Raw genomic sequence first — 20,634 nt, 5'->3', positions numbered from 1 at the left:
TCAAAAATATGTTTAAAACTACATTGAAACGTGGATTTACAAAAACATTAAGAGCAAAATTTACCACTATGAAAAGATCATTGACGAATTCCGTCAAAATTATAAAGAGTATTCCACAAAGGCTGAAAGCAATTACAACTAATGTAGTGAAACAAATTAAAACAACTTCCAAAAAATATTTTAAATCGGTGCCAAAGCTTATAAAACGGTCCAATGATTTATGGAATAAAAAGGTGAATATAATATCAAGGATTGGCGAAAAAATCAAAGTGACTTTGAAGAACTTTCCCGAAAACATTAAACGAACATTGAAAAATACAGGAAAAAAGACGAAAAGCAGAATGAGCAAACTGCTTGACAAGTTAGCTGAACCAGCTGAAAAAGCAATAAAACAATTAGATGAAATAAAATTTCCAATGAAGCAGAGGTGTCGACGTATGATTGGAGGATTTTGTAGTGTTGCAAAAGGCCAGACTGATAATGACATAATAAAAAAGGCATATCAATTTGAAGGAAGTACAGATTTGCCTACACCAAAAGAGATAAAAACACAATATAATCAATTACTAAAAGACGTTGATAAATCGGGACAGACGGCAGTAATTGGAGTGAAACAGTCTGACGACATAATATACAAACAATCATCAAAGATCGATGACCTAAGACAAAGCGGGAAAAAACCTATCCCAAAAGAAAAAATAGACGTTACAGACATATCAGGCGGGAAAACAGATGTCCGGCATACAGAACAAGATTTATTTATTAACATAAAAGACACTTTGAAGGATTGCACACCTCAAAAACGATGTGACGTTTTTCTTTATACAAAACTTTCTCCGTGTAGGCAGCATCCTCAAACATACGCCAAAGGTTGTATGGATTATATAATAACGACCTGTAAAGAATGGTTTAAAAGCCAAGGTATACGTTGTCACGTAGGATTTGAAAAATTTTATGATGATGGAATACAAACGTTCAAATCTTCCGTCTGGGGCGATTACTTTGAAAATGCGATGGGAAGCAGTCGAAAAAGCAAAAACGATATCACGAACCTACTCAAACAAAAGGGATATTCTGAGGAATCGTTATTATATGCAGAGAAGTTGATCAAGGAAAACCTCGGAGCAATAAAAACAAATCTTGAAGAAAAGATAGCAAATGAATACAAAACATTATTCAAAAACATACCGGTAGATTTCAGAGATGAATATAATACAGTTCTGCAGTATTTGAAAAAAGAAAATTCCCCAGTGTCATCGGTTGTAGACAAACGTGATGATCTTTTAAAAGGTACGAAAATCGACAGTAAAAAGGTGAAGAGTATTGTTCAAAATTTTGAAAACAAAATTAACCGACACAATGAAGTATATATTCGAGATTTGCTAAATAAAATTTCTACAAAAAGAACAGTTATAGGAGATATACAGAATGCGGCTGGTGGCACAAGCACAGATTTCATTGATTTTTTTCATCTTGAACAGTAATATAAAATTAACTTCATTATTTGTTTCTTACAATGTATTCCCAAAAACTTAGTTTGCATCGACATTCCCTATGCATCTGCTAAGGTCTGTATTCCCACATTACTTAACTAATATTTCTCACTTTAAACGAAAAGAAAGACCCCTTCATTACGGGGTCGTCTGTTGTTTTTTCTTTACTTTTATCTGGTTTATTACAATTAATTGGATTCAAATGTAAACTTATTTTCAATCGTTTGATTATTTGTAAAGAATCACTAGGTAAGATCAGTCACATATCTGATTTTCCATTTTCCGGTAGAAAAAACTGCATTACGAGCCAAAATTCAAGTTTGTTCTGTATGAATGCCTTTGCGAAAAAACATAACATATGCTTCCTTTGTACTGTTTTATTATCTAACACATAGATAGTTAAGACTTGTAATTATTTTCCTTGATTGATTTTTTCCCATTTTACCTAGGAATGAACTGATGAAGCAATTTGCATTGAGCCACGTACGGAAACGTACATAAAACTTAAATCACTCAGTGGCGGTAAGAATCTGTCTACTAGCAAACTTGTCTTTCAAATCAGTTAGAAGACGTGCCGGAGAATATACATAAATTAGAGACAACATTAGTAAACTTATTTTCAAATCTAATGCATTTGTATATGCATTAATGAAATCTAGTTATAAAAACAGAACCTGCGGAAATTGCACGACCTCCACAAGGAGCGACAACGGATGCGTCAAAGGGGTAAGCGTCTCCTTCAAACTTTAAATGTTGTTTAAGTATCGACTACTCAGACGCTTGCCTAATGTATTTGTTATTATGAATTTACCGTTTGGGGTGTACAAATATAGGTATATGGACATGTATGTATTCAATATTCTTTGTTTTTGTAATTATGTTTGTGATTTATAATAGAATGGATTGTTATGTTTGTGTTTTTATGATACATTGGGTTTAAACTTTCATAAGAAAATGTTGACATCATAAATTAGGTATTTTCACTCTAACATCAGAGTTACATTACAGGAATACCGAATATACATTACTTGATGAATTATGGATACAATTAATAACAATCATATTCATTACACGAATAGTTCAGTACTGTTTACTAAAAGTGTGTATATGTATTTCTGATATTTGTTTAATATATATTTTTTATAGTTTTATTTACTATTTTTCTTTGGTTTTGCTTAATATATATTTTCTATGATTTTGCTAACTATACGAGTCAATAAAAGAAACGATACACAAGTTTGAACTAAAATTTATCATAAAATATAATAAATAGGAAAAATTGTTAAACTATCCAATGAACAACATTGATTTACAAAGCAAATGGATATGATTAAAAGAATCTGACCAAATTGGAAAGTTAGGAAATACCGAGTTTTTGAACACAGGGGTCAAATTTATTTTACGTGAAATGATGACAAAAGTCGGCACTTATTTTCGAAGATAAGACTAAAGTATTCAAATATCAGTAAAGACATTCAAAATTCTAAGCAGATCATGTTTAAGTTTAAAAGTTTTAAGTTCGTATATCGATTTATGAATTTTAAGGTGAAAATGCGATTTTTGAAATAACAAAAATTCCCCAAAAAAATTCCGCGTTTTTGCCTTAAATCAATTATTTTGATGAGAAAATAACACTCTGTAAAAATACACCAATAGGCCAACTATTTACATCGGTACCGTGTATCTAATTGTATTACATACGGAAAATACATTGCCTTGTATCGTTTCTTTTGTTGACTAGTAATATATTTTCTATGATTTTGCTTTATATATAATTTATTAGGATTATGTTTAGATATATTTTTTTCATTATTAAAATTAATCTTATTATAAAATGTTTATTTCTTCGTTAAAGGTTTTTAAATAACTTTTTTTGTGTTACCTATATGTTAACTTTGTTAAGAGCACGTGACAGTTTTGACATGATTATTGACCCATCAAGTAAAATCAGTTGTTTTCATGGTAGCAACACCTTGTACCATTTGATTGGGTGGAAATCGTGATATAGAGCTCTAAAACTTAACATTTCGTCAACACTAAATGAAATAAAAAAAAAAAAAAAAACCAATATCAATGTGAAAATAAGAAGATGTGGTATAATTGCAAATAAGGCAACTCTCCACAAGAGACCACATGACACAGAAATTAACAACTATCGTCATCGTACGGCCTTCAACAATGAGTAAAACCCAAACCGCAAAGTTAGCTTTAAAAGACTCAGAAATGACAATTGTAAACCAATTCAAACGGGAAAACAAATGGCCTGATTTATGTACAAAAAATTAAACGAAAAATAAATAAGACATAAAGCAACAAACGGCAACCACTGAATTGAAGGCTCCAGTCTTGGGACAGGCACATACAGAATTTTGTGGGGTTACACTAGTTTGTTGGCGCCAACCCTCCCCTAACCTGGGACAGTGGTACAACGGCACAACCCAAGAAAAATCTGTACAAAACAATAAACGAATGGGAAACAGCAATCTTTTAGTGTTCAGTCATTCTTCCGAAGAGTTTATTACAAATATCTTATAATGCACAAAAGTTTGTAAGTCATATTTTGATTCAGGTATATAATCTTATTTATACCGCAACCCTGCTGATAGTTTTACATTATAGAAATTCTTATGACAAAGACATCTCTTGAGAAATACAACATTATTGCTTACAGGCGGTGCATTATATTTGCACGCATTACCATTACATTTGCGCGCATTACCATTACATTTGCGCGCAAAAATCATTACGTTTGCGCTCAGCTTTTTATTTCATTTGCACGCATTTATTTTACAGGTAAACTCATGTAAACTAAGTAAATACAGGTTATAATACTTATTTAACTATTTACAAATACAAGTAACCCTTCTGTTAGTCTTAGTCTCCCGCTCACAATCCAGGAGGTGGAAGTGGTATGTTGAGAAGGATAATATAAAAAAGAAGATGTGGTATGCTTGCCAATGAGACAACTCTCCAACACTCTCCACAAGAGACCAAATGACACAGAAATTAACAACTATAGGTCACCGTACGACCGTCAACAATGAGCAAAGCCCATACCACATAGTCAGCTATAAAAGCCCCCGAAATGACAAATGAAAAACAATTCATCCGAGAAGTCAATTGTATTATGCACAAGCACTTAATCCTAGCAATATATACAGATAAAAATGTCTAAAGAGCAAAAGTACTGACTTTATATACTGGCCGACTTTAGAAACGCAACACTAGATTAATTTTTTTTAATTCATTTTTAGATATGCAATTTTTGTTAAACAAATGTATGAACATTAATTTCATTCATTTCTTCATTGTCTAAAAAAAATTATAGTTCGAAAATTGAATTAATTACGTCATTTTTTATGTTAACACAATGTGGTTTGCAATGTAACCCTGGTTTCCCCTTATCGACGGTTGTGTCACCGTCGAAGGAAATAACTGCCTGTAACTAACGCCAAAATTATTGTCAGAAAGGTCAACTAATTCTGTTGGGCATTTTTTAGTTCCGTTTTGGACCTTCTGATTTTCCCCTTGTCCCAACCATTACAGTGTGTTTTAGCGATAATGCAGTTTAAACCTTAAGGCTTTAAAAGTTTTTCTGCGGTCGATTCTTTGCCATTTTAGTTTATGGGAGTCATTTTTGGCATAATCTGTCTGCCATGGCATTTTGCGATTTGATAAACAGTTGACGTTGCGGCCGTAAACATGTCTTGCAAAAGACGTTGCGTTATCAAACTCTATTGACGTGGCGTTGTCACTGCACATTAATCTGGTCACTGATGGTCATCAACAAATCCCGTCTACCTGTATCATTGTATATATCATTGTTGGCAGAACAGTAAGACGAGTTATTGACGTCAAATTGTCTGTTTACAGCAAGGTCACGTTTACCTGCCTGCAATATTCTTATGGGCTGATAAAGATTTTCGTTGATCAGTCTCGGCAATATGGGGATGTCTGTCTGTCTGTCTGTCTGTCTGTCTGCCTGTCTGTCTGTTTGTTCATCCGTCAGTCCGGCAAATTAGTTTTCCATACTTTCTTTTCTTCGTGCTTGAAGATATTAATTTGTTATTTGGTGTAGTGTTTAGCCATGACAAGTTACAGTTCAAGTTCTAATTTTGATCCGGTTTGACGATTTTGAGCAGATTTAGAAAAATTCACTGAAATAATCAGTTAAAAACGGCCGATATATTTTTGCGCCAAAAATGAAATAATGTGCGCCACAACTTAGTTGTGCCAATGCTTCTTCTGTGTCACTTCATTTTGAAAACTATCTGTTTTCGCCAAAAAAAACATGCAATGATGCAATTGCGCCAATGTTATCAATTTATTAATTTTACTTTCACATATCACTTAAAGATTGGCCTCCCTTCTTTTTTATCCGTGCTTGGGATCGTCAATTTACCAACTAGCGAAGTTAAAGTCACTTTAATACGAAAACTATGTTGAATTAAAACGTACTCATATATGCACAGTAAAACTACAATATGTCTCTATTTAACATTAAACCAAAGGCTGGTATTTGTAACTTAAAATAGAAACATATTCCTTTCTGTTTACTTCTCCTCTCACCAGTTTTTGATACTTTTCTGGATCAAAGTTTACTTTTCCGAGTCGTGTTGACTTAGTTCTCGCAGTTTCTGTGCCCGCACTTCGGATTTTAATGTGTGTCATGTCCTGGACACAAACATTGCCGGATGTGAAGCATTAAATTGTTCGTTGTAATGAGAGTGGAAGGCTTCAGGTTTTTTATTTGTTCTTATTCTTGAAGTTGTAAGAATATCAGTCTATAATGAAGGAGTTAGCAACGCATTTTTCTCTATACATGTATGGAAAAAAAATATTACTAAGAAATACCTTTTCAAAACTGTAATTGGCGAAAATCCATTCTGGCCCCAAAAATAAAGTCTATCCGTTTCGTGCAATTCCGTTCTGGCAATCTTTAAAAAAAAAACTGAAAATACCCTTAAAATTGACAGAAATTGCACTTCGGACCTACTTAATTTATTATATCCTGTTTTTTTTTACTAGTTTCGCCTCGATTGTGGATTCGAAGTGATTGTTTGGGTGGAAGCTTATGGGTGAGGGTTCAATGCCCGACCGGGTTAACATATATCAAATCTTAACCTCCAAACCCACCAGGCCAATCAAAGCCATAATCAGCCAAAGTCATCATTAGGGTGTCTAAAATTATAACCTCTTTTCCTACATGTATTAACCTTCATTGCCGCTGTTACTGACTATGTATGAAGTTAGTTGCAGCCCTGTTCGTCACAGGAGAATAAAAAAGAAGATGTGGTATGATTGCCAATGAGACAACTCTCCACAAGAGACCAATTGACACAGAAATTAACAACTAATAGGTCACCGTACGACCTTCAACAATGATCAAAGCCCATACCGCATAGTCAGCTATAAAAGGCCCCGAAATGACAAATGTAAAACAATTCAAACGAGAAAACTAGCGGCCAAATTTATGTATAAAAAAATGAATGAAAAACTCATATGTAACACATAAACATACGACAATCACTGAATTACAGGCTCCTGAATTGGGACAGGCACATGTATACAGAATGTGGCGGTGTTTAACATGTTAGCGGGATCACAACCCTCCCCAAACCTGGGACAGTGGTGTAACAGTACAACATAAGAACGAATTATAGTAAATCAGTTGAAAAAGGCTTAACTCATCAGATGGATACAAATAGAAATACATCTAACGAAAACACAGAGTGGACGTGGCCCATTTTCATAAATGATAATTTTTTATTGATATCTCCTTCGATCTGAATTGATCCAGTAGCATATTTGGAACCCAACTTGTATCTCAACTTCATATTAGGATTGGAGGAGTTGTATTGACAAAGTGCATACGGAATTGTCGAAGTTAAGATAAATCAAATAAATGTAAACATCTTATCATAGTTTTTATTTCAGGTGCTACATAAATAGTTAACTGACTGTAGGATTTAATAAAAAAAAATCTGACCTAGCCCACTTCAAAAAAAGTTTATCGCCAGAGGGCTGATCTACAAAAAATGTAATGGATTATTGGAAGGCACTTTTTTTGGCATAAAATAAGCCATTGTGGGTACACAGATTTGTTTGCGCCGAATTAGACGTTCATACACTCAGTTGAAAAACTTGCCAGGAATCACCCAACCTCATTTTTGTATCCAAAATTGACATTTGCTGCAACCCCTTTAAAATAGTAAACGGTCTATTAGCGACTTATCATTTTTACCTGGGAGAGGGGGCTGGTCATTTTGAAATCAAACATAAAATTTTCTTGATCCCCCATAAAATTTATCTATTTTTTTTATCCCCCCAGTAAAAACATTCAAAAAATGTTACTTACTTTTTTTTCTAATTTCCTTTATTGGGCAATTAAAGAAAACTTGTTCCTAAGGAACTCTGTACAGAATATACATTAAAAAGTAAACTTTTTGAAACAGTAACAACACATTATTTACTAAGAGGGATTTATTAAATGTCCCTCTCTTGAACGCTGCCTAAACTTAAGTTTTACGTTAGGCATTGTTGAAACCTCTATTGAGTCGGTAAACTTTTATATGGATAGTTCATGCTTTCAGCTTGGACAATTCAATTACTCATTTATTGTCATATTTCATTTATAAATGTGTGATAGTAACCCCAAAATTTTGATTTATTAGCCTAAAAAGTACAAATTTGAGGGAATTAGAGGTATAAATGGACCCAAATGGAACTTATAATGAAAACAAAAAGGTACATTATTGGTGTTCGTCATCTCAGAATCATCTTTTGTATCAATATTCAACTGTTTGTATGCAGAATATTTGACCATTTATTGGACAATTTATTGCTCTACACTATTTTCTTTCATGATGCAGCGTGATTTGAATTTTTTGACAAAATTTTGCACAAATCGCTGTAGATTTCACTTTAATTTATATTTTAATTTTCAAATTTTTAAGCTGATTATAACAAAACTTGGCACTCGTGCTTGTTAATGTAGTGATCAAAGTGAGTGAAATATAACGACTGTTATGAAACACCTATGCATTTTAAATGGGACAAAGTGACACAAAATGGCAGCTTCCTACAACACCAAAGTTATGTGATATCTTACTTAATTGTATATGAATGGTGTTAAAAATATATTTCGATTTGACTGTTGTAATGTTCTTCTTGACATTTTGTCTCTTGAAGTATTTTAAAATACTCATTTCCATGTGCAAAAAATATTGATCCTTCCACTTTGAATTTATAAAAAAAATTTGAACCCCCCTTTCCTTTTCCATATACATAAAAAAAACTTGATCCCTCCTGCATTTTGACCAGCCCCCCCCCCCCCCCCTCCCAGATAAAAAATGATAGGTCCCTAATTTCTCATTGAAAATCTCAGTTGCAGTTGTTCTCTTATTATTGTGTTCTATTACTGATATGATAGCTAGGTAACAAGAATTTTAAGGTGGAATGGGAATCTGCCAAAACGTAGTATGTATTGTATATTTTGTATGGATTATACAGGAAAAAACATCATTATGTGATTATAAGATAAACTAAATGATAGAATTAGTAAATACAATACGAGAAGCTAGCTTTAAGAAGATGCTTTTGAGAATATAAATAGAAAAGAAAGGGTCACCGTACGTTTTTTCTGGCTGAAATACAAAATAGCAAAATTTGTAGATTCCTTCAGAAAATGCACTATTTCAGAGTTACCTCCCCTTAAAATGTCAATTTAAAAAAAAAAATAAAAATCAAGCAAGAATAATCTTAGTTTGTAAAAATATTTATATTTATAAGTTAAAAATCAACAATTATTCTTTTAAATGAAAATTCACATTAGTTATCTGCATTCCTCATCAAATTTTGCTAATTTGGTTGAAAATCTGAACTCAGGTTCTCTATTATTTACAATCCAACATGTCGAAAGACATCCATAGCAACCCATAGCTGACCGTGCAACGGCTATAGAGACATACAAAAAAAGACAGTCACGGTCGTTATAACCTTCCAAGTGAGAGGTTAGTTAGCTATAAAACCAGGTCAGTGGCGTAGCTAGACTTTAAAAGATCTGCACGCAGATGTTGCCGAGCGCAGCGAGGCAAAAAAAAATGGACGAGCGGAGCGAGGCGAAAAAAAATTTGGGACCCTTTTTTACAGAAAATGAATCTTTTTTCGATCTAAGATGATTTATTTTGAAGTGAAGTATGCACAGTTGAGTGTTTTGCTATACTAGTATATCAAATCAAAGACCTAAAACTGACTAAAAAATTCTAAAAACTTTGCAATGCTCGCCAATTTATTATGCTTCAAAGAAAGAAAGGGCTAGAGAACTGGATCATCTCATGACATATATGTTAACATACGAAAACAAAGCAATTCAAACAATCAATTTTTAATTTGGTGATATATGAATGTGACGTTCGTATGTAAGACCGTATGTAAGACTGAAGTTAACAACCGAGGTCCTTTAGGAGAGTAACATTTTCATTTGCCTAGTATTGTTAAACGTGTCAATAACTTCTTTAGTGTCAATGTCAAAATCAGAATGAACGTGCAGCAGTGCAAGTGAAGAAAGTCTTTCTTGTCCCATGGTCGATTTCAGATAGGTTTTTACGCATTTCAGAGCGCTGAAAGAGCATTCAGCAGTAGAGGTTGAGGGTGGCATGGTGAGAAGTATTTGCAGAATACAGAATATATTTTGGCAAAGTTCTTTCGGCGTCATCTTCAATGTTGCACAGGTCTGATTTCTTAGATGGATAAATATCCCATCGCGCAACCCCCCTTTTAATTTTGAGAAGAAATGATTTTCTGATTGAAGATCGGACTCGTAGGCGCGAAATATGCGAATTTGATGGTCCCGATTCAAACTTTTCAGATTGTTTGGAAGAAGCATCTGGGCAAGAAAACGTTCTTCCGAATTGACAAGACGATCTCGTAGTTCGTTTTAAATTAGTAGATGGTCTAAAAATTGTATACCGGTATACCGATGTACGCACAAAAAAACTGAACTGATAGAAAACACGGAAACCTTTCAGACAAGTTGAAACACCTATATATACAAAGTGACAGTCAATTGCACTCTTTCTTTTTTTTAACTGCTATGATTTTTGAATTATGATTTTTTTGGGGCCATTTCGTTTGTGCACGCAAGTGCGTCGTTGCGTCAATGGTAGCTACGCCACTGCAGGTTCAATCTAACATTTTCTACATAAGAAAATGCCTGTACCAAGTCAGGAATATGACAGTTGTTATCCATTCGTTTGATGTGTTTGAGCTTTTGAATTTGCCATTTGATTAGGGACTTTCCGTTTTGAATTATCCTCGGAGTTCAGTATTTTTGTGAATTAACTTTTTCCATCGTCGTCACCTTAAATTGCTAATATTTTCATAAATCCAAAATTCATCCAAATAAAATTCAAAATGTGAAAACACTAGCTTTCAAGATTATTTGACAAATTTATAGATATTTTTGCATTTAAACAGAAGAGTGGCTCAAGTGAAATTCTTATGTGTCAATTTGTAAATCAATAAAAATAGCTGAGAGAAACAGTACAAAAAAATTGTATTTTTTAGTTTAATATTTTGTTCTTATGTTGTTTTGTTACACCAAGTGCACTGTCCCAGGTAAGGGCAGGGTTGATCGCTCACAAACATGTTTAATCCCGCCGCATTCTGTATGTGCCTGTCCAAAGTCAAGAGCCAGTAGTTTAGTGGTTGTCGTTGGTTCATGTCTGTCATATTTGTTTTTCGTAGATTGTTTTGTGCATAAATTAAGCCATTGTTTTCTAAATTGTTTTTTTTTTCTTTCTCATTGTCAGTGAAGGCCGTACAATTGCCTATGATTGCTTAAAATTACGCCCACTTCAATTGAACTTTGGTGGATAGTTGTCTCATTTGCAATCACACCACATCTCCTTATTTATATATTATGATACTTAAATGATAACGTAAAGAGATCATTGTTCATTTATAAAATACTATAACTGAATTGAAACAAAAGTATGTCAAATCATAGTTCCGAATCATCTTGAGGATGTATTCTTCATCTGGGACTGGGAAATCACAAGGCTGTCTTCAAAAGTAATTATAAAGTATGTCAAACCCTTAGTTATGCATCAGTAGATCAGGGGAATTTAAAAGTATTTGTAAATGACTTGGTTAATATGAGGTCGTTCACTCAAGTTCACAGTCTGAGTATTATTAAAGTATCACTAAATGAGATTTTTTTATTTTTATTTCCATTGCAGTACAGTTTGCAGGTATAGTGCATTATTCACTTTAAAATTTGGCAGTGTCTGCGCGTACCCGCATGTGGGTACGAATAGCCAAATTGCCGTTAGTAGGCTACGCGTACCCATCTGGTTTTATAATAAAATGGCATCGGATCGGGAATGAAACGTGAAATATATACGGAAATTATCGCAATTAGTGAATAAATTGATTAAAACTACTTAGAAGTTTCATAAATATTTATATATAGGTAAGTGAACAGTTTTTCTCAGTTAATAAATATTCTTAAAACGGAAGAGAGTGATATACATGTGGGGAAGACATTTCAAAGTTATCATGAATAGGAACAATTTGTTCAAAACTATCAGTCGATTAATTTTATACAATTGTATAAAAGAAACTCGGAGTCAATTGCAGCTGCAGAGAAAAGAAGAACTGGAAACACAAAAATAAAAGAGGAATTAAAGTTTAACAGAATAAATTTTTCCTATATTCACGGAGGCAAAAAATCTAAACAAGTTCGACAGGAAAAAGGCCGAATACATTATTTCTGATAAAACAAAGGCCGATGCCAATAATCTTCTAGATGCTTCGTTAATAAATAACAAAATATTTGACGAAAATGTAAACCTTCAGCTCATCAAAAAATATTTTACCTCTGAAGCGTGGAAGCAACTTAAAATTCGGATCAACAAAAGAAGAGAATAATGCGAATGGACATGTATCAAATGTCAAAAAAACCTACACGATCAGGACTCTTTGGCCTGTGCTTGTTGTTTGGACTGTCAACATTTGAAATATGTGCCAAAACAATCCTATTGGATATTTAAAATGTGTTCCAAATCTTAATTTACTTACATGAATCTTTTAAAATTGGTTTAATTTGACGCCTTTATAACTTGCTTCTTTAATTTTTATATAGACACCCAAGCTTTAATTTTAGTCGTTTAAGATATTTTAAAATTTCAGTTTCTGTTTTACATTTTACTCAAAGATTATTTTTAAATCTCATATAGGTATTTTTCAAATTCAGTAAAATTTAAGTCTTTAAATTTTAATTTACATTTAATAATAGTATTAATTTTTTTTTCATGTTTACAAGTAGTCCTATAATATATGCCTTCGCATTATATATTCACTATTTAAAGTTTTCATGCTGATATTTTCATTTTTTTTTTTAATGCGGGTGGCACATTGATGATAATAATAAAAAAGGAAAAATAGCAGAATAAATAAAAAGAAAACAGAAATAGAAAATTTAACTCTGGGGCATTATTTTCATTTTCAATCAGTGTGCATTTAATTTGCAATGTTTATTATGTATTATTAACTAATAAATACAATTTGAAAATATTATTTTTCATACTCTTCACTCGTTCTACACGAAATCCCCATATTATCGATAATTTCTGTATATATTTCACGTTTCATTCCCGATTCGATGGCATTTTATTATAAAACCGGATGTGGGTACGCGTAGCCTACGAATGGCAATTTGACTATTTGTACCCGCATGCGGGTACGCGCAGACACTACCTTAAAATTTCGCTCCGAAATTCCAATCCGAAAATTGTACTCCAAATTTCATTCCAGCACTCCACTCCAATACTCCACTTCAACACTCCACTCCATAAAATACATTATACCCATGAAAGGGGAGTTAATGCTACTACAGACGGTTAAGGGGAGACAACTTAAATACAAAATGAGGTTGATGAAAAATTATGAAAGTTACAAGAATTTTGATGGTAAATGAAGGTAATAAATTAATGTAATTAAGCACAACACCAAACTTTCAGTATGCATTGTATTATTATAATCAGGAAGCCGTCGAATGGAATAATTTTCGTAGCAGATAACTCCACAAGAACAGCAAAATAATCTACAGTGAATGTGACCCATAAATCATGTCAAATGGACAAAAAATTATCGTTTTGTTTACACCACAGTCACTTGTTTCTATCTATAGGAAGACCCACTATCAACGTCACAGGCACTTGTTTCTATCCATGGGAAGACGCACTATCAACGTAGAAACAAGTGCCTGTGGTTTACAATTACACCTAGTCCAAATAATTATGACTCTTGAAAGGCTAAATATTATAATTTTTTTTCTTTGACGCCTTACATTGACACAGGAAGGTGTCAAAGCAAAAATTTAAAATAGCTTTCCTAGACGTCATAATTATTTGGACTAAATTACACCCGGAAAATTATTATATGGGTTCAAACAAACTTGTGCAACTGGAAAAAATGTAAAGCCTAGAAACACAAAGATGTTATAAATTTAAATATTAAACACTCAGTTTTGATGGGCATTTTTTTCTTTACTGTCGAAGTAATCCAAATGATATTATGACATCTTGCAAGGCTATTTTATTTTTTTTCTGTGACACAGCTAGAAAAAATTAAAATAGCCTTGCAAGACTTCATAATTATTTAGACTACTGTCGAAGCTGTCAAAACTATTATTTTATTTAAAGTCGGCATTTACATAGTAACAGATAAAACATCATGAGCCTTAATTATGTTCAGTTATATCTGTGAGATGCCCTCCTTGGGTATCGATTGGACTGTATTGTAGTGATTGATATGGACAATACTGAATAGGCTTTGAATAGGTATCTCCACAACTACATATGATTTATAAACAGTGTATATTACTATAAAGATATAAGAAGATGTGGTATGAGTGCCAATGAGACAACTCTCCATCCAAGTCACAATTTATCGAAGTAAACCATTATAGGTCAAAGTACGGTCTTCCACACAGAGCCTTGGCATATCTATATTAATTAAGTTGGGTCTCACTAATTAGCAACAAGAAGAAACAAATTAGCGACAATAAGAATAATTTAACGACAAAAAGTATAATTTAGTGACAAGAAAACAAATTTAGCTTTAAATATCCAAATTATTTATTCTAAATAAATATTGAAACATACATTAAATTGGTTTATTTTTAATGTACTAGAAAAAGGGAATAAACTTTGAGTTTTTTTTTTCATTGTCCGGGATATGTGAAGGATAATAAACCTTCAGTTTACAGCAGAGTGTATAGATGAATAAATCAATATGTAATGCAGTGTAGGCAAGATTCAAAACCAAATTATAAGATAGTAGTATAATCTTGATTTATTTCACTCATACAGTACTCAAAAAGTCAATATATATATCTATTTACTGATATATATCATTACACAAATTTTTCTATCTTAACAGGATAAAAGGTTCAAATATTTACATTATTAGCAAACAAAAAAAACAAAAGGTGTACTACACACGAATGTTTGGATAAAAAAGGGGGGTAATTTTTTTGGTTTTATTTTCAACTGGGTTTTTTTCTTGTTTTGTATGTTATTATGAATATTTTTGTAATAGTAGCAAGTTTTACCTTCTTTTATTATTATTGGCTATTTCAAACATTCAAATATTTGAAACGAAAATGATTACATTCTATTTGTCTATTTTTGTTATATGAATAAAGTATGATTTCATCTGTTTTACTACATAATTTTACAAAAGTTTATTCGCAAATTCCTATGCTAGAAATCTTCATGAGCCTAGAGCTGGTAACATACTTATTATATTAATACTTTGTATATGCTCCTTGGTCGTGTTGTTGTCTCTTTGACACATTCCCCATTTCCAATCTCAATATTATTAGAAATAAGTTCAAATATGATGGCTGATAATATAAAGACGTGTTGTGTTATATTTTTATTTTTTCAACCAAAAAATTGTGATCTAAGATTTATCAATGCATAGTTGGACACGATAACATGGTTATCTAAACTCACTTACAATGCCTTCTCAGTAAATGAAGAAAAGGCTTTAATTTTGAAAAGAAATTGACACAATAGTTTAAGTTATAGATACAATGGATAAGCAGTGATTCATGAAAAACAAACCATTTGCCCCCTGGGCTCATGGTTTCTTTTTCAAGAATCAACACTTATCCATTGTATCTATATAACATAATATATTTGCAGTTCTGCCAACTTTTAATAATGCAAATGCGTGAGATTTGGCCAAAATTGTAAAGATCAAAGAGAAAAAACAATAGATCAAAGGAAAATGCCGCCAAATAAGCATGAAAATGCGTGAGTCAATGCGTGAGACTTGGCAGCCCTGTATTTGTACACTGTAATTTTTTTTTTATCTATACATACAAGCTAAAATTATTTAGACACAAATGTTCCTATGCAGCAAAAGAAGGTTGTTATTCAGTGCTGACACCAAGAAACTAGAGACTGATGTTATAAATTCAGACAGTGACTATTTGACAAATAAATACTTGGGAAATCACAAGCTGTCACAAAAGTCAGCAAAGTCATCAAAATGGGTCTTTATGATTTACTGGTACTGAATACTGTTCTGCATTAAAGTTAAGATTATGTGTTGAGATTCTGAATGCTTCCAAGTCTGTCAGTAACTTCCTGTACTGACTTTTGAGATGTACACAAATACTAGGCCTTCTTTTGAAAATTAATTGAATGTATGATGAACTTTCCTCCTTACTTTGAAATTTAAAAAATATCAACAACATGCAAGTGTTACAGTTTCAATCTTATAAAGGATCACGCAACAAATATGACTGTTCATTTAAAGACAAAACCCAAATATTTTGAATTTTTCTGTTAAAGGATGAAACTGAAGGTATGATGGGGTAAATTTTTACCCTGGAATTTGCAGATAAATTTAAGTCCTACATTTAATGCAAGTTTGTACAAAAAAATGTGAGACCAAAATTCAAAAATATAAATACTGATATCAAACAGACTACTGTGGATTCATTTATTTTCGTGGGTACCAATTTTCGTGGATTAAGGAAAACTTACATGTTCGTGGATATTTAATTTCGTGGTTTTTGACAATGTCTGCATACAAGCCTATAGTAAATTTGTCATTCGTTGAACTTTTAATTTCGTGGTTAACATATAACCACGAAATCCACGAAAATTGGTTTTCAACGAATAATAATGAATCCACAGTAAATGTCTTGCATGAGTGCTTGAAAGTCAAATAGATGTTATTTGTAACATTGTATTTTGGCTGCAGGAAGCAAGGAGCCAAGAAAGTGACCTTAACATTGTATTCCTGAAAGTCTATTACATTACTTTGGAAGATGCATACTTTCATAATTTGTTTTATTTTCTTTTTTATATTTTTTTGTGTAAGGGGTGGGGGTATAATTCTTTGAAGTTTTATTTAGATGGTTTTTAAGGATTTTATTCAGATTCAGATCCAGGATTTTGAAAAAGTACATGTATGCGAAGTTTAAAGTGTGAAATTGACATGTAGAAAATCTATACATTAATCATATTTATAGCCCCCCCCTTAAATCCACCTCTGTTAATCAACTTGGTACAAATAGAAGTAAAATTGTCACAGTTTAATGGTTTATTTAGTTATAATGTTGTAAAGTGTTTCCATTCTCAATTTTAATTTTAGATTTTCTGTCAATATTAAAGAACATAAGTTTTATTTTTTGTCCAGAAAATAGCTATAGACATGATAGATATTTCAACCATATTAAATTGTAAAACATATCATTCTTATTTACATCAGCTGGCGACCAAATACAACTGAGTAAAAATGTATGACCATTTAAAAGTTATATCAGACAATTCCTTGTCTTTCTACGCAATGATTATTAAAATCCAACATAAATCTTAAAAGCTTTATATTTTAGAAGGTAGAAGACCTGGATGCTTCATACTTTTGATAGGTGCCTTATGTTACGAAGTTTCCGTCTGTCACATGTCCATTGTCCTTGACCTCATTTTCATGGTTCAGTGACTACTTGAAAAAAACATTTTTTGTCATATTAATTTCTCTCTTATTATGAGTAATAGGATAACTATATTTGGTATGTGCCTACCTTGCAAGGTCATCATGCCTGTCAGACAGATTTCACTTGACCTCGACCTCATTTCATGGATCAGTGAACAAGGTTAAGATTTGGTGGTCAAGTCCATATCTCAGATATTATAAGCAATAGGTATACTATATTTGGTGTATGGAATGATTGTAAGGTGAACATGTCCAAGTGGCAGATGTCATCTGATCTTGACCTCATTTTCATGGTTCAGTGGTCTGGTGGTTATAGTAAGTTTTTATGTTTTGGTCTGTTTTTCTTATACTGTATGCAATAGGTCTACTATATTTGGTGTATGGAAATATTTTATGATGTACATGTCAGTCTTGCAGGTTTTATTTGACCTTGATCTCATTTTCACCGTTCATTGCTCAGTGTTAAGTTTTTGTGTTTTGGTCTGTTTTTCTTAAACTATAAGCAATAGGTCAACTATATTTTTTAGGCAGTTAAGCTGCCTTATGCTAGCACCCTAGATTTGTGTTCTTCCCGACGAATGCTGAAAAAAGTCATTGCTATAATCTAGCAGGCTAATATGTTATTTATAACTAATTTGACATTTTTTTCATACTTTTAATTCTGGAATGCAAAAAATATGACCAGAATAAGCCTAAATGATCGTCGAACGACCCATAATAATTGAAGTTGCACATAGGAGATAGTGCTCAATAGAAATCTGTACGTAGTTTATTATACCCTGTGCTTTTGGCTAAGATGTCAAAGAACAATTGTATGAAATATTTCATCGTCGAAAATCTGTAATTACAAGTCCTTTATATTTCCCAAATGGCAAAATGTGCAGGAATATTGTTCATGTACACCAAATCTCTATGATAGAGGAAATAAAGTTATATATAGAAGTCTAAGTTGGCGGTAATTTTAACTTACACGAAACGTAAGTTCGTTTGATTCTGATGATATAAAGCCCGATTTAAAGAAAGAATTTTTAATCATGATATTCTTTTAGTTTGAGAAGATTGTGATTATTTAATTCAATCCAACTTCCAAGCAAGGACCGAAGCTCATAAACTCGGCAGGACTTTTAGAAAGTTTGGAGAGCCGACAACCTTGCTTCGTAAGTTGCGACCAATCAGGTCGATGCTTCAAGAAATGTGGAACAACTCGTCCGAGAGACAAGTCGGACCGAGTCTACTCGGACCGTCTAAGAAGACAACTCGGACCGCTTGTCAGATTTACTTAGGGTTCATAAAATGTAAGACTAACATGTCTATTGGAGCCATCAATCTTTTGTTGTGAATTGGGGACTATTTAGGGGTATTTTGAGGGGCCTAAAGAAGGGAGCGGTTTTCTGTAGAACCCTATGGGATTTTTTTTTTTTTTTAATTTTCAAATGTGTATTACTCGTAAACAGTAAGTGATAGACACACGTGGTCTTCAGTAATGAGAACAGGACAATAAAACAAATCAAATAAAATATAGGGTCCCCCCCCCCCCCCTTCAATTGAAAATGTGCTTTTATCTTTTAAACGGTCGCGATCCCCACCCCTAAACCATATATATACTTGTATGGGACAATAAAACAAATCAAATGAAAATTTGGGTGAGTTCCCGTCGTTACCCCACCCCCTTCTGTTTGAGAACTTGTAAACGGTCGAGATCCCCACCCCTAAACCATATATATTCATGTATAGGACAATATAAAAAATCAAATGAAATATAGGGGGAGTCCCTAGGGTCACCCCACCCCCTCCTGTTTGAGAACTTGGAAACAGTCGAGATCCCCACCCCTAAACCATATATATTTATGTATGGGACAATATAACACATCAAATGAAATATAGGGGGAGTCCCTGGGGTCACCCCACCCCCTCCTGTTTGAGAACTTGTAAACGGTCGAGATCCCCACCCCAAACCATATTTTTTCATGTATGGGACAATATAACAAATCAAATGAAATATAGGGGGAGTCCCTGGGGTCACCCCACCCCCTCCTGTTTGAGAACTTGTAAACGGTCGAGATACCCACTCCTAAACCATATTTATTCCTGTTCGTCATTTCAAAAAGATTTGAATGACATACATGGTCAATCTCCTAGGCGTCACATATGCATATCACTTTACTAGACCAAACCAATGTGTACTGGACTTTGCCCAATGTCAGGCGACCATGGGAATGACAAGTTATGGGAGCTTTGTTTGGGAGACTTCGTAACAATTATTTCTTGTTATTATAAAATTTTATTGATGCAAAAAATTAGTCTAGGTTAATTGAATTTACTTTAATTATTTTTTGAATTATTTCTGAGCTAATATAAAAATTTTCGTTTATGGCTCATTTTAAAGAAAACATATAAATCTTTCAAGCAGTGTAAATCCCAAGAATGTTTGACCAACTGTTTTATAATCACCTGTCATTTTATTCCAAACTTGGTATGGAGTGACATCATGAACTTGGGGTGAAGGTGGGAGTCATTTACATTTACTATGGGCAGGTCAGTCAGACCTCACCTTTGATCCCTGTAGTAGAAAACATTTGTCTGATTTGTGTCTCATAACTTTTGTACTGTAGAACTCAAACTCAGTGTTCCTTCAAGGGAAGAAAGTCCATTCATACTATTACAAACTCTTAATATGTCAACTCGTACCACTAAAAGTCAACTGGTACCAACGTTAACTACCAACTTGAACAACTGCAATCATTGCGAACTTGTACCACTGCAGACTCACCATTAAAAATATACATTAATATATGTGTCGAAAACCTTGATAAAATATTAATTAATTTGCCTTAATAATTAATTCATTAAATAAACATTAATGTACAATATACGAATCTTTAATGTTTGTTCTTTCAAATCTTAAAAAAAAATTGAAGCAACACTGCCACAGTTTTCATAATTACGTTTGCCTTGGTTTTTGGTTAACTGCCTACAGCGCTTACAGTGCTTTGCTTGTATGGAAGGATTTAAGCTGTACATGTCTGCCTGGCATGGTTCATCTGACCTTGACCTCATTTTCATTGTTCATTGCTCAATGTTAAGTTTTCTTGGTTAAGTCTGTTTCTTAGAAACTATAAGC

At 33.0% G+C, this 20,634-nt stretch overlaps 1 protein-coding gene across 1 annotated transcript in view; it reads left to right on the top strand.

Moving 5' to 3' along the window:
* The first annotated feature begins 341 nt into the window (after positions 1–341).
* Positions 342–20,634, top strand: part of LOC127712812 (uncharacterized) — a 56,387-nt gene continuing 36,094 nt past the window's right edge. The window contains exon 1 of the mRNA XM_052219421.1: positions 342–599. Within this exon, the coding sequence (XP_052075381.1) occupies positions 342–599 (258 nt within the window). The remainder of the gene's footprint in view (positions 600–20,634) is intronic.

This window comes from Mytilus californianus, unplaced genomic scaffold, assembly GCF_021869535.1.
Source record: "Mytilus californianus isolate M0D057914Y unplaced genomic scaffold, xbMytCali1.0.p SCAF_8, whole genome shotgun sequence".
Classification (NCBI taxonomy): domain Eukaryota; kingdom Metazoa; phylum Mollusca; class Bivalvia; order Mytilida; family Mytilidae; genus Mytilus; species Mytilus californianus.
The sequence above is the reverse complement of the archived record's forward strand: the minus strand, read 5'-3'. Positions and strand labels throughout refer to the sequence as shown.